The 13,508-nt window shown below is 36.0% G+C and overlaps 1 protein-coding gene across 2 annotated transcripts in view; it reads right to left on the bottom strand.

Moving 5' to 3' along the window:
* Window positions 1-13,508, bottom strand: part of LOC145984486 (uncharacterized) — a 179,034-nt gene that overhangs the window by 1,961 nt on the left and 163,565 nt on the right. For both annotated transcript variants that reach the window (XM_083118142.1, XM_083118143.1), the window contains exons 16-17: window positions 13,062-13,246; window positions 4,675-4,821 (exon numbers count right to left, since the gene is read on the bottom strand). In XM_083118142.1, the coding sequence (XP_082974268.1) occupies window positions 4,675-4,821; window positions 13,062-13,246 (332 nt within the window). The remainder of the gene's footprint in view (window positions 1-4,674; window positions 4,822-13,061; window positions 13,247-13,508) is intronic.

Genomic DNA, 13,508 nt, shown 5'->3' with positions numbered 1-13,508 from the left:
CTTTTAATTTTGGCAATTTTAAGAAAAATAGCAGCAGTAGGTATTCCTCCTCAAGTTGCTCATCTGCGCAATGCCATGTGGGAACAAAAGTCTACCAACAAGCATGGCAACAAGTATTGTGTGAGATGAAAACTAGACAGTGAGCAAGTACCACACAACTAGTCCAAGTCCAACTGGAAAATCCAGCAGGATTTCTAGCCTTGCGTGATTCAAGCATAAATTAGAGATGGGATAGATACAAGTAAATTGGTATTACATCAGTATCACCTGATATAGGTTTATTGGTAACAATTTCAAATATGTTCGAAATTCCTAATTTGTTATTTATATGAATTCCAAGGTAAAAATCATATAACTATGTAAAATAAATAACTAAATATGAAGTTTCTTTCTCCAAGGCAAAACTTATTTCAGTCAGGATTTGTAGATTAATTATGGAGGTAAATGAAGATTTGAATTTTATATCTGATTGGTAAAAAAATCATGTTCATCCCTACTACAAATCATGCCTTGCATGCGAGTTTTAAAAATCCATAAAAAGTGACCACTTTTAGTAACAGAAATTATATTATTCTTAGAATTGTACACTGTAAAAGCAAAGGAAAAAGTCTACTACCCCTCAACAAAGGACCAATTACTTATCCTCTTTAATCTGCTCAGGACAGTTGGGTAGCTATGTTTACCACCGTTGGTATTCAGATTGAGAAGGCTGTTAGCTATATTTACCACCCCCACATGGCAGAAATTAATACACTTTTCATCAAAACTACACAATATATTTCAGTTCTGTCTTTATTTGTTCATTTGTACACATATGAAAGTATGACATACTTGAATTACAAAAGAACATATCCATTGTTACTATTATTAACAAGCACAAAATGAAAATGTCTGTTTTTCCTCTGGGTATTATGCAATAGATCTTATAAGATGGGCTATAACTCTTAAACCTCAACTATTGGCTAACATACTTCACTTTTACATGTAATATGAGAACAAAAGAACATGTCCACTATGTATGACAATTAGGCTTCCAGGGAGAAATACTCATATTTGAAGATTTTCACAAAAATATTACTTTCAAAAATTTTCACTGATTTGAAAATTGTGGGGGACGAGCATCACATGTCCTCAAAGAGTGGTCTTTGTCATGCTTCCCTGCAAATTTAATTCATCCAGTGCCCAAAGGCTTGACACTAGAAGTGATTTTTCCTGATTTTTTTTCCACGTGAGGTGGCAATGCTGCTTTTCTTGTGTATCATTATTTTTTCCTGAAGAAGAATCAACCTATTTTCAATGAAACTTTGCATGGTTGTAGACATACTACATTTTTCATTTCATTTGGTCTATTCCTGTAACTTTCATTATTGGGAGGTACAGTTCTGTTCACATAAAGTGGCACAGTTGATTGAGTTAAAGTCCAGCTTCAGAGGCGATTGAGTGAAACGGTACACCCAAAGCAAATGCTCAGGAAACACCACCCTGCAGTGTTGTTTGCTACCAAACTTGATAACCGCATGCAGGAAATTTTGTGTGTCATAGAGCCAAAGAAGAGAGTTGCTTGAAAGCTTACACCATAAAAATTAATGCATTGGACTGTGCACTTCTACAATGAAAGGAATGTGAAAGGTGAAAAAAAATCGTGAAACAATGTCTTTGAAACATAGGCACGCAGTACCGACACCCGTGGTGAAGTGGATATCACAACATGCTATGATGCCAGGTGTCTCGTTCAAATCCCGGCAAGGACATGAGTGTTCTTTGTGAGTGTCCCTTCAGCAGTTTCATCATATCATCACTCATCCTCATTATTGCGATTAGCCAAAAAAGGCAGAAAAACAGAGTAATATAAACCAAATCAATCAATCAAAATTTAAGATATCTGAATACTAAAATGTAACTAAATGCCTTAATAGCCAGATTTGACACATGTCACATTTTCGTGGCAGGATGTAAAATGAGGAATTCTCGATTTTTGGATCATACTGTGACTCAGGAATTTTTTTGAGATATGTGTTTTGAGTGCTACATGAGCTTTGAGGTATCTTATTAGTAGTTAGTAAAGACTAATTTGATTTTGGGGGAAGGGTTAAATTTCCCTCCAAAAACAAGTATGGCTTCTACATAAGAATATTTTTTCTCTGAAAGTATCAGCAGCAAGTGTGCAATATAGACTAGTCTGTACTGAACAAAATGATCTAAAATTTGTAACACTAGCATTCATAGCTTTTGAGATATAACATTTTACATTAAAAAAATTGTGTTTTTAGACCCCAGGCTTACAGCGTAATTCGTACCTTTGTAGTTTCAGAGAAATACATTTATATTTAAAACCTTACATTTTTTTTAAAAAAAAAAAATCCCACTGAAAATATGATCAGTGAAAATCTGCTTTGGCATTTAAGAGTTAAGGATTCATGAAATATTGATTTGTATTGTCATAACTGTAAATGCTTCATTTTCATTGTATTTTCTATCCTTTTAAAGTGTAAAATGCCATGAAGTAATAATTAAAAGGAACATAGAAATAGCACATTCTCATTATTTTACAATTTTATATGCATGAAAAAGAGATTAGGATGTAAAGATACATAATCACTTCCTTCACAAAAAATTAAATTTTCAATATTAGTATGTATGCCAAATTTCAAGGTGCCTAACATCAGAATCCACATGATGGAAAATGGAAGCTGCAGAAACTGAATGATATACTGCATTCAATTATAAATTTAAATAATTCAAAAAGGCTTCTCCTGTGGTGGTACATCTCCCTCCACAGTAGAAAGAAAAGTCAGAAGTGTGCCAGGAAATTATTCAAAAGGAGGATTATTGACCTTTTTCTTTTAGGAGCCCATTATATTTTTTACCATATTAGTCTGCATTAGTCCATTGTAAAAATGGAAATTGGATTACAGGTAGGTAGGTTGCAACTCACACCATTCCCTTGAGTGTGTTGCTGATAGTGGCTATGGCAAATCAAGAGTTTTGCAATTTTCACATTTAGCACAACAATTTCTATTAGCTTTTCAGAGTTTCAAGCAACTAACTTTATAAGCCTTCAAACACCATTAGCACAAACACTAACAATACACATGCCTATTATGTAACTGACACCATGCACTCATCTAATTATGGCTAAAAAGAACAACACATTAACCCTCCACACTAACTGCCGCCTTTTTTGAAATTTTGAATTATTTTCCTTACCATCACAATAATGGTCTGGAAAGCACTAGGTAACTCATCTACACTATACCCACGAAAACATAGAGGCGTTCGTGCCTTTTGTGCAGCATTCCTTCAGTTGCATACATGTCTTTGAAGTGACAGGTCCCCCTTTGGCGGCACTCAGTACCGTGCACCGGAACGTTTCCTATCTTAAATCATAGCATTCCAGCCACCAATGTGCCAGAAATAAGAAGAATGAAACGGTGTTACATGATTCAGAATGGAAATTTTTAGAATGCAAAAACCATTGCATACGAAATGTTAGTTGTCAAAATAACAATATTGAAAAGTGGCAACATTCGGTTCCTTTTATTTGAGTCAATATGGCTTTTTTATGTATATCTCGTAAGAGTAAAAGAAACATATTTAGATTTTAAAATTTTTTAAAATATTTTGTAAGTTTCTTCGAGTTGTATTTTACACATTTGATTGATTTTTCTGCAAGTATTAAGATTTTGATTGAGAATTTTGGAACAAATAGTTCCTTTCTAAGCCCACATAAGTTGTACGATTTCAGTTTGTTTTGAAAAATAAGTTTATTTTTTTAAAAAAAATACGTTGAAAATTTTGTGAATGGCGAGTTAATTTTTTAGTTCCTTTATTGTATGGCAAAGTTTTAATTATTTCCAGAATAATGTTTTGGTGTATTGGCTTCAAGATTCTAAGCTTGTAATTCTATGAAACACTTTCATTTTTTATTTTATTTCTTTTAATAGATAATAAAAATGTCCGAAATGGACATGATTGCATTTATGTATATTTGGCCTAGTTTCCAGTAACTGCTAGTGTAATTCAACATCAATTAGCATCAATAATTCATGAAAATAGCCTCGTTTTTCTAGGGTGGCACATAGTGCCGCACGCGGGACATTCGTGCTAATATGAGGGCGCAGATGACGGAGGGTTAATAAATGTAATGCAAGCAGTTCATAAAATGGAAAAATCTACTTCAGTGTATCTTCGGATGACAGAAAGATAACACTTTTTGGAAAACTATTAACACACTTCCATTTTAGTTACACTGCCATGAATTAAATCTAACACCTGCCTTGTTCAAAGTTCAATCATTTGAAGACATGTGAAACTCAACAGTAGAACAACCTATTCTTTTCTTTTCTTTTACAGTTTTTGTTTTAAGTCCACTTTATGCACAGATGGGCTCATTGAGACTAGACCTACAGTTTCAAGTGGGATCTAGTGAAACAACTTTGTCACACTATGCACTTAATATATCAGTAAAATGTGGGTGATGTAATTTTCAGCAAAACACTCCAAATTGGTAGCTTGTACAACAAATGATTTCAAAATGATCTCAAGTTAAAATTCTCAAGATCAGTAAACAAGAGTATGTACAGCTTCAAATATTTGTCACTATTTTGCTTTGAAAATAATTTTCATATTACAAACCCTATTATGTATAGTAGTGGTAGAGTATTCCATACTTACAGATACTTTGACAGGGTCTTGCACAAACCTCCAAAGAATGTCGCAGCAGTTATTGAAGATCGGAGGATGGTTCTTATACTTTGAGATAGTGGAAGTCAATACATGAACCACATAATTGCTTTTCAAGTCACACTTATCATTCTGACACTAGAACAAATAAAGATTCCTGTTTTTTAATTCTTTTCTTTCTTTAGAAAATTTACAATCGTTATACTACATATATATTATAGCTAAGTTTGCATTACCTAACACCAGTGACACTGGTAATGGAAACTATCATTCCAATTCAATCAATAATACCACCAATATTTTTTTTCCAGAGTTCCAGGTAGCCTGGGAGGAGGGTCTACAAGATGCCACATAAATCTTTTGCAGTCTAAATATCTTGCAAATTATGAAAAATGTGTATTTTTAATAAATTTCTAATACATTGTGTGGCAAAAGTGGATTATTTGATTAAATGACAATGACATAAATATTTTAATATTCTGATCAGCTCATATTGGAACCTATGAATATTTTAAAACAAAACCCTCATAGATTGAAACAACTGTCATGAAGGACTTCTATATTAACATGCATAAACAATGTACTTCATACTTACTGATTTTATTATGGAACATAAGAGCATCCCTTTGTCTTTGTGAGAGAGAAATGGAAATTTCAATCAGAGCAACGCAATGTACTATCAGATTAAAAGTTATGGAGTTTAGACTCTAATTTAAAATGAACTAGTAGACCTACATGAAAATGATTTACATCAAAATTTAGGTAAAAATTAGCATGTTCTGTCACTACCACAATGTCTGTTATACCAAGGAAAATGAAGGCTCTCAGTGTGAGTGGTGTTGTCACGCTTAACACAGATCTCTACTCTGTTGAATAAAAATTTGTGTAAAATCGGTTCTGCAATGTGAATTGATAATGATAGTGGATTTTAAAGACACCTGCAAAGGGCTTCAAAACAAGACCAAGATTATATTAGTGGGACTACCGAATACTAAGGAAAAGTTGTTACACAAAATTCACAAGAACTTATTTTGCCCAATTTAAAAAATCTGAAAATTAAAAAAATGTATTTTAAACATTTCTACCTGCACTGCATTAAAATTTCATCATGACCACATCACAAGTTTTTTATTTATAAAACTTCAAAGGGAGCAGTTGTTTCAAAAGCACAAACAAACGGCACATTTTTATTCTCACAATGATAAAAAATCAAAGGCATACTTTTTTAAAAAAATGTTAACATGGCTTAACACAGAACTGAATAGGCTAAATTCTGATGTAACTCATTTTTACATAGGTCTACTAGTTACAGTGAAAGAGAAGGAAGTAAAGAGATGGAAAGAGGAAGGGGGAGGGAGGGAGGGAGGGGAGGAGGGAAGGAGGGAGGGAGGGAGAGAGAGAGAGAGAGAGAGAGAGAGAGAGATATCTTCTGTCTTTCTCTCTCTTCCTGTACTTTCTAATTAGAGTCCAAACTCGGGTATCTATAATTTTTAATCTGATAGTAGGCAGTAGTGGTGATTCGGAGCCAAAACTGAGGGGAGGGCAAGGACAGTTTACTTTCTCTTGGTAGACAAGGCTTAGCATTGAGATGCCACAGTGCAGAGGCAAAAAGTAGCAAAAATGGAAGGAGGGATCTGCCCCAATGGACCCCCTAATCGCTGCCATTGTATGTATTGATAAGACACATTTTTCTATACTTATGTGTTACAGTAGTGGTTTATTAATAATGTGTTTGTTTGGTTAAACAAATTACATTATTCAAGTGTTGAACCAGATAATCAAAAGATGAAGTGAGTAATTACAAAACAATTTATCTTTTCTTAGTCATTTTGAAAAGGTTATGGACAACCACCTACACAATCCATCACACATAAATTCACAGAAAAATAATTAATAACAACTTCCGTACACAAATGAACAATGTGTGGGCATTTTCTAGATATAACCAGGCATTTTCTAGATATAATCAAAGTGTTTGATGCTGTCAACCATGAACTTCTTTATGAGTACACTTAACTGGACCAATATGGGATTTCAGTAGCAGTAATAAAAAAATCTTTGAATCATATCAACCTGCAACAAGACTCTCTTCCGACGCATCAATGTTGGGTACTTCATGGACCCACTGCTGTTGTACAGTCACGGACACTGCCGGGTTGTAACGATTCCATTGAAAATCAATGCATTCATTACAACCCGGTAGTGTCCGTGACGTACAGCATAAAGGTTCCCATCGACAGCATGGCCATCTGGTATGAGTTCCCAGAACAATGGACCATCGATATTCCACCATATGCACAACATGACATTCTTTTCAAACCATCACTTTTGAACAAGCGGCATTGTTTTTTGCCGTGGCCACAACCACTACTTACCACTGGCAGAATATCGTAGAAAGATCCACTTTTCGTCACCTGTGACAATTTGATGCCAAAACCTGTTGTCCCGTGGATTTTGAAGCAATTATTAATGGATTGAGACTCGTTGTTCAGTATGAAGTGGTGTCAACTCATGGGAAACAAATCAAGGCCATCAAGAGACAAAACCCATTTGGTGAAGAGAGTGAACTACAGTGCTTTGGGACAATCCAACCTGTCGTGTCAGTTGCCACGTACTGACGCTTGCATCGGCTGTCACGTGCTGTAGCAGGGAACCAGTTTCCCACATTGGGGCTTGTCTCCCACACTCATGTCCCCAGATGATAATTGCTTGAACCATTTCTGTGCATCCTAATTTTCACTGTGCCCTCATATTCCACTACACAAATTCCCTCACAGCACTCGCAGCTTTCACCCTTTCTTTCCAATAATGTCACAACAAGATACGTACGGGCAATTTGTTGACCTCTATGATGGACCACCGTAATTGCACTGTGCCTGTGTGAATGTATGTACCAGTTGGCATGCATGTCATGTGCCCATTGTGAGGTGCTCGCTTGGCTTCACAGGCTTTTTCTCCGGCTTCACTGTTTCCCATGTCAAAATACGAATGAACTTTTGACTCAAACTGGTATTTGAATGACTTTACTCAAAACTGTAAGGCAGTAAAAGAAGCAAGTCTGCTGATGTCACGAGTGTTCTAATCTCAGGATTGTTGCTTATCCATTTGCATTTTCTGTGAGCCATGTATCTAGATATAAATATGTGACCATTTCATATACCATAGTAGGCTAAGTATGAATTGGATGTGGAATAAAGATGACCCTCGTTGGTATATTTTAGGTTTGAAAGAAGTTGACAGATGTACAGTTCAGCCCCCCCCAAATTCCTTTCGGATGCTAAAGATATTTTATTTATTGATTACCTTCACAAGGGTACAATAATAACTGGACAATACTATTCCAATCTCTTAAACTGACTCTTCTTCTATGGCGCTCCGGTCCATATTCGGTCCATGGCCTCTCCAATCTTCCTCTTCCATCCCATCCTATCCAAGGCTGCTCTCTTCCAGTTCCTAGTTCTAAGCAGTTGTACTGCATCTGCTCCAACCACTTCTTCTCATCTGTTTCTGGGTCTCTCCACTGATCTTCTCTATCCAAAACTTCCTTGCATCACCTTCTTGGGGATTCGGCTGTCATCCATCCTGATTATGTGTCTTGCCCACTCTAACCTTTTAGCTCTTATGTAAGCTGAGATGGGTACATCTTTGTAAAGTTCAAGTAATTCCTGATTGCCTTTTATTCTCCAAATATCTTTCACTTGTATTGGCCCATATATTTTCCTCAGTATTTTCCGTTCAAACAAATCTACCATTTCAGCTGCGCTCTGATTAAATGCCCACGTTTCACTCCCATATATAATTATGCAGGGATGAGGGTTTCATACAACGTAACTTTGGCTCTATGGTTTACTCAATGGTAGTAATGAGAAGTATGCTTTATTGGCTCTTTGTAATCTATTTCTTACTTCTATCATCTCTTCATTTTTGCCTGTGATGAATACTCCTAGATAAGGAAAACTTGATACCACTTCCAATTCATGTTCTCTAATTTTTATATGATTTTCCTTTGACTTTGCTTTCTTTGTTTGGACTAATTTTTTTGTTTTATTTGTGTTAATTTGTAATCCAATTTCCTTCCCTTTCTCATCTAGTGTTTCCACTACTTCTTTAATTGATCTTATTGATCTTTCAATGATATTGATGTCATCTGCATACCCAACTATTTGGGTCAGCTTATATTCTAATGTTCTTCTTGTATCTATCATTAGTTTCCTTATCACATATTCCAGAGACAGATTGAACAGGAGTGCTGCCAAGCCATCTCTTTGTTTGAGACCTTGTTTAACTGAAAAGCTCTCTCCCATATTTGCTTGTATCTTCACATGTGCTTTGGTGTTCTGCATCATCATTTCTAACTAAATAACTAACTCTCTAGCCTTCTTAAACCCAAAGGTTCATGGCTGCAGCAACAGAGGCCTTCCATTTGTACCTATCTTGAGCAAGATCTATATATATATATATACATATATATATCTAATTATTGCAGTTCATTTTATCACCTTTCTTAAACACAGGAACATTTCTACCAATCAATTTAAATCTATAGGTACTCTGAATGTACTCAATAAGTTTCCAATTTCAGTTCTATCCATGTAGTCATATGCTTATTTAAAATCGACAAAGACTTGTGTTATTTCTATGTTCTCTTAACACTTCTCCAGTGTCTGACTGTGTGTATTTGATCTATTGTAGACTTGCCTTTTCTGAAACTGGCTCGGTACTCTCCTAATGCTTCTTCTGCATATGGTTGTAGTCTTTCCCTAAGCATGCTTGTCAATATCTTGTATGCTACACAAAGCAACGATATTCCCCTGTAATTTTCACACATTTGTTTATCCTCTTTCATGAATATGGGGCAAATTATATTCTTTTTCCACTCATCTGGTATATGTTCAAGGCTCCAGACTTTGCATAGGAGTAAGTGTAGGGATTCTAACAACTTCTTCCCTCCATATTTCCATATTTCTGCTGGTATCCTGTCTTTCCCTGCTGCTTCGTTATTTTTTAGGTTTGGAATAGCTTTTCGAATTTCTGCTAGTGTGGGTGGATCTTCTGATTCTTCTGACTCTTCTTGCCTACTTGGTCTCATTTCTTGGTCCTTATTTTGGGGTTATGTTGTTCAGTAACTGTTCAAAATATTCAGCCAATCTATTTAATATTTGCCTTTCATTCCCCAGTAGTTTTCCCTCTTTATCTTTGCAGATGTTTTTTTTTTATTTGAGTTGCTGTTTTAAGTCCACTTTATGCACAGTAAGGCTAATCGGGACTGGACCTACAGTTTAAAGTGGGATCCGAACCACTTGTGCCTCCACCAGGTATCAAACCTGGGACCCCTTGATTACAAGGCAATGGCGCTACCACTGCGCTATGGGGGAGGCCCGCAGATGTTTCTTCTTGGTTTAAATCCTTCCCTTATATTCTTTATTTCCTTGTATGCTATGTATGTATTTCTTTGATTAAAGTCTTAATTGATATTATTTATTTTCTCTGTTACATGTTTTCTTTTCTTCCTATGACATATGTTGTACACTCTTTTTCCTAGCTCTTCCAGATTTTGTTTCTTTGCTCTTGTTGGTCTAATTTGATTTTATTTTATTCCATATTTCTTCTACTTCTTCTGTTACTTGCATGTTGGTTGTGCCTACTTGTTCTAGTTTGTGCGCTAATTCTTTCTTAAACCTCTCACTATGTATATTTTCTGTCAGTTTCTTAATATCGTACTTCTGATTCGTTTCTGTTTTGTTTCTTTGTGATTTTGTTATTCATCCTATGAAGACTACTTTGACTTGGTAATAGCCTGTTCCGCAACTGGCCCCTCTGTATGATCGTACATTTATAATGCTTGTTGCTCTCCTTCAATCTATCAAAACATGGTCTATTTGATTGTTGGTTCTTCCATCACATGATCTCCATTGTTTTCTGGAGAACATTGTGGATGCTATTATCATATTTTTACTAATTGCCAGGTAAATGAGTCTTTGGCCAATTTTTTTTAGAATTTCTATGTAAACTGTGCTTTCCAATTGTTTCGTTATAAATTTCCTCTTTGCCTATTTGTGCGTTCAGGTCGCCCATTATCATCTTTGCATCGCTGGATGGCACACTGTCTATTGTCTTTTCTAGTTTATCATAGAAGTCATCTTTTGTTAATTCTTCTTTTCTTCTGTAGGTGCATAGACATTTATGATGGTTACATTAAAGAATTTAGTTCTCATTCTTATTTTACATATTCTCTCATCTATAGGCATAAAATCAATTATGCTCTCTTTCATTCTTCTCTTTACTGCTTCTTTATTTCCTTTCTTTTTGCCACTGCTGTATATAACATGTGTCTTTGTTTCCCATATATCATTATCTGTCCAGCTTGTTTCCTGTAGGGCAGCTATCTGTATGTTATATTTAATCAGTTGGTCAGTGACTATTTTCAGGGCCCCTGGTTTGAGAAGTGTTCTGATGTTCCATGTACCATCTCAATGTCCATATCCTTTCGCCTTGGTTGTCTTAATTTATCTTCATCCTCTCGAGGCTCTGATTGTGGTTTCGTAACAGTTGGAATTTTTCAGGGATGAGTTGTCTGCACAGCGCCCAACCCCCAACCTTGGGGACCAGGATTTTCTTTCAGGGTTTACTCCCTTAGCCTTTGAAGTTCCCCTTCTCCACAAGGCAGTGGTTTCCCTCTTCTCCCAAGAGGGTGGGTTGCCTCTTTCATCTCTGCCATTCCGAAGGTTTCCTTCTCCGCCACAGATGCCATTGAGGTCTTCACTGTATCCCTGGTAAGGGGCCAGATGGACCAAGGTTTTTTAAAGAGGTTTCCTCCTCTAGGTTCCTCCGCCTCCTCAGCCATTGAGATGACCATCCATCTTCTTCCGCCTTTGGAGCCATTGACTGTTAGGTTACTTCTTAGTCTGGCTCTTTACCCGCTAGCCTGCCCCGCATGGGAGACCCTGCAAGTAGCTATGCTACCGCCGGTATAGCCTAGAGGATCATCAGAGCACGCAAGCCCTACCACCAACTACAAGGTCCTGCAACCACTAGGTGGGGCTTAAACTGACTAGATTTAAAAAAAAAAATTAAAAAAATGAGAAGTGACCTGCTTTGCAGAACAGAAAATCAATTTTCATCACTACAATGCACTTGTCTATAAAAATATTTTGGCAAAGGAAAAATTAAGGGATATGAACCATGAATTGTTAGAACATACACACTATTTCCCAGATGTGGGTTCCTCAGACTTCTATGTCTTCCTAAAACTTAAAATCTTCGTCACTTGTCAGAATTTTTAATCAAATCAATTGATTGATTTGGTGTTTTAAGTCCACTTTATGCACAGTAAGGCTAATCGGGACTGGACCTACAGTTTAAAGTGGAATCCGAACCACTTGTGCCTCCACCGGGTATCGAACCCGGGACCCCTTGATTACAAGGCAGCGATGCTACCACTGCGCCATCGGGGAGGCCCTTTAATCAAATCAAAAGAGAATTGCAGCTGTAGAGCAGTATTTTGCACACTTTACAGAAAACAACTTCAGGGACAGTCTAATGGAATTGGAACACCAATGGAATAAATGTATTGATCTTAAGAGAGAGATTATGTTGAAAAATAAAAATAATTTTGAAATTATAAATTTGTTTTCTATTGTTAGGCTGATAACTTTTCAGATCACCCTTGTATATATATGCTGCTATCAACTGCATGTATCAATATAACAATTCCACGATATTTTTTTTTTAAAGTTAAATGAAAGCTTATAAATGAAATAAAATCAAATCAGATACAATATACACTGCTTTGGTCTTACTCGCATGTGTCATCTTCTTAGCTCAAATAAAACTCCTCCTTTTCTCCTGCATGACATTTTTCTGATGTACTATTCTAATCATATTAATCTATAGTGGAAGAGAGCCTCTCCTGTGTTTTAGCCTTTTGTGGGTGAGCACTTCTCAAAACTTGCAGCGAAATGTGAAAAAAATTGTAGCTCGAGAGCTAAAGTCATTTTATCTTTAGAATGATAAGGTTTTTAGCAGAGGTGAAATTTACACATTGGACCTCTCAATAATGGAATTTAAAGGAATAATAATAAAAAAAAATGTTATTTGGCACACTCCTGCAACTACCACAAGGAGACCAAAGTGAATTTTGAAAATTTAGCAGCAGCACATTCCCACAACTATGCAAAGTTGTGTTGAAAATGGGCTGACACTTGGGAAAACAAATAAAAACAATGTATAAGGATAGCAGGGTGTCTAAAATTCCATAAAATGAAATTCCCTGACTTGTACCTGCTGCTTTAGTGCGTAAGCTCACTACCACTGTGCTTAGGAATAGCTACATAAATTGCTCTACATTAAGTAATCTCTTGGTACAAAATGGAACTTACCATCCAAACACTACATTCTGTTTCATTCCATTTCTGCATATTCAGTAGAGTTCCCGTGCACAGCGTCAAAGCCTCCAAACATGGCTGAGACTGGTTACCACGTTCAACTACATTATACATGACTTTCAAGCCACCCGATTCTTCAATTAGTTTTGAGAACTTGGGTGACACGCTACTGGCAACATCTGGAAAATAGAACAAAAATAATTTGAATGGAAATGAAGTGGAATCCTAATTGTTGTGGTGAATTATGCATTATAGAGTAGGGTACACAGAATTATTTTTTATAAATTCAAAAACATATAGTGTGCTAAAGTTGCTTCTTGCTCCTAAATGTCTGCAGAATAAAAATCAGGAATTTTATTCAATTTTCACCATGCCTCATTGGAATTAAAGTTTTACTTTTTGATTTACGTGGTTGAAATTGTACTTGACTGATTCAAATTC

This window comes from Lepisma saccharinum, chromosome 2 (genome assembly GCF_977018435.1).
Source record: "Lepisma saccharinum chromosome 2, izLepSacc3.1, whole genome shotgun sequence".
NCBI lineage: Eukaryota > Metazoa > Arthropoda > Insecta > Zygentoma > Lepismatidae > Lepisma > Lepisma saccharinum.
This window is presented reverse-complemented; position numbering and strand designations above follow the sequence as displayed.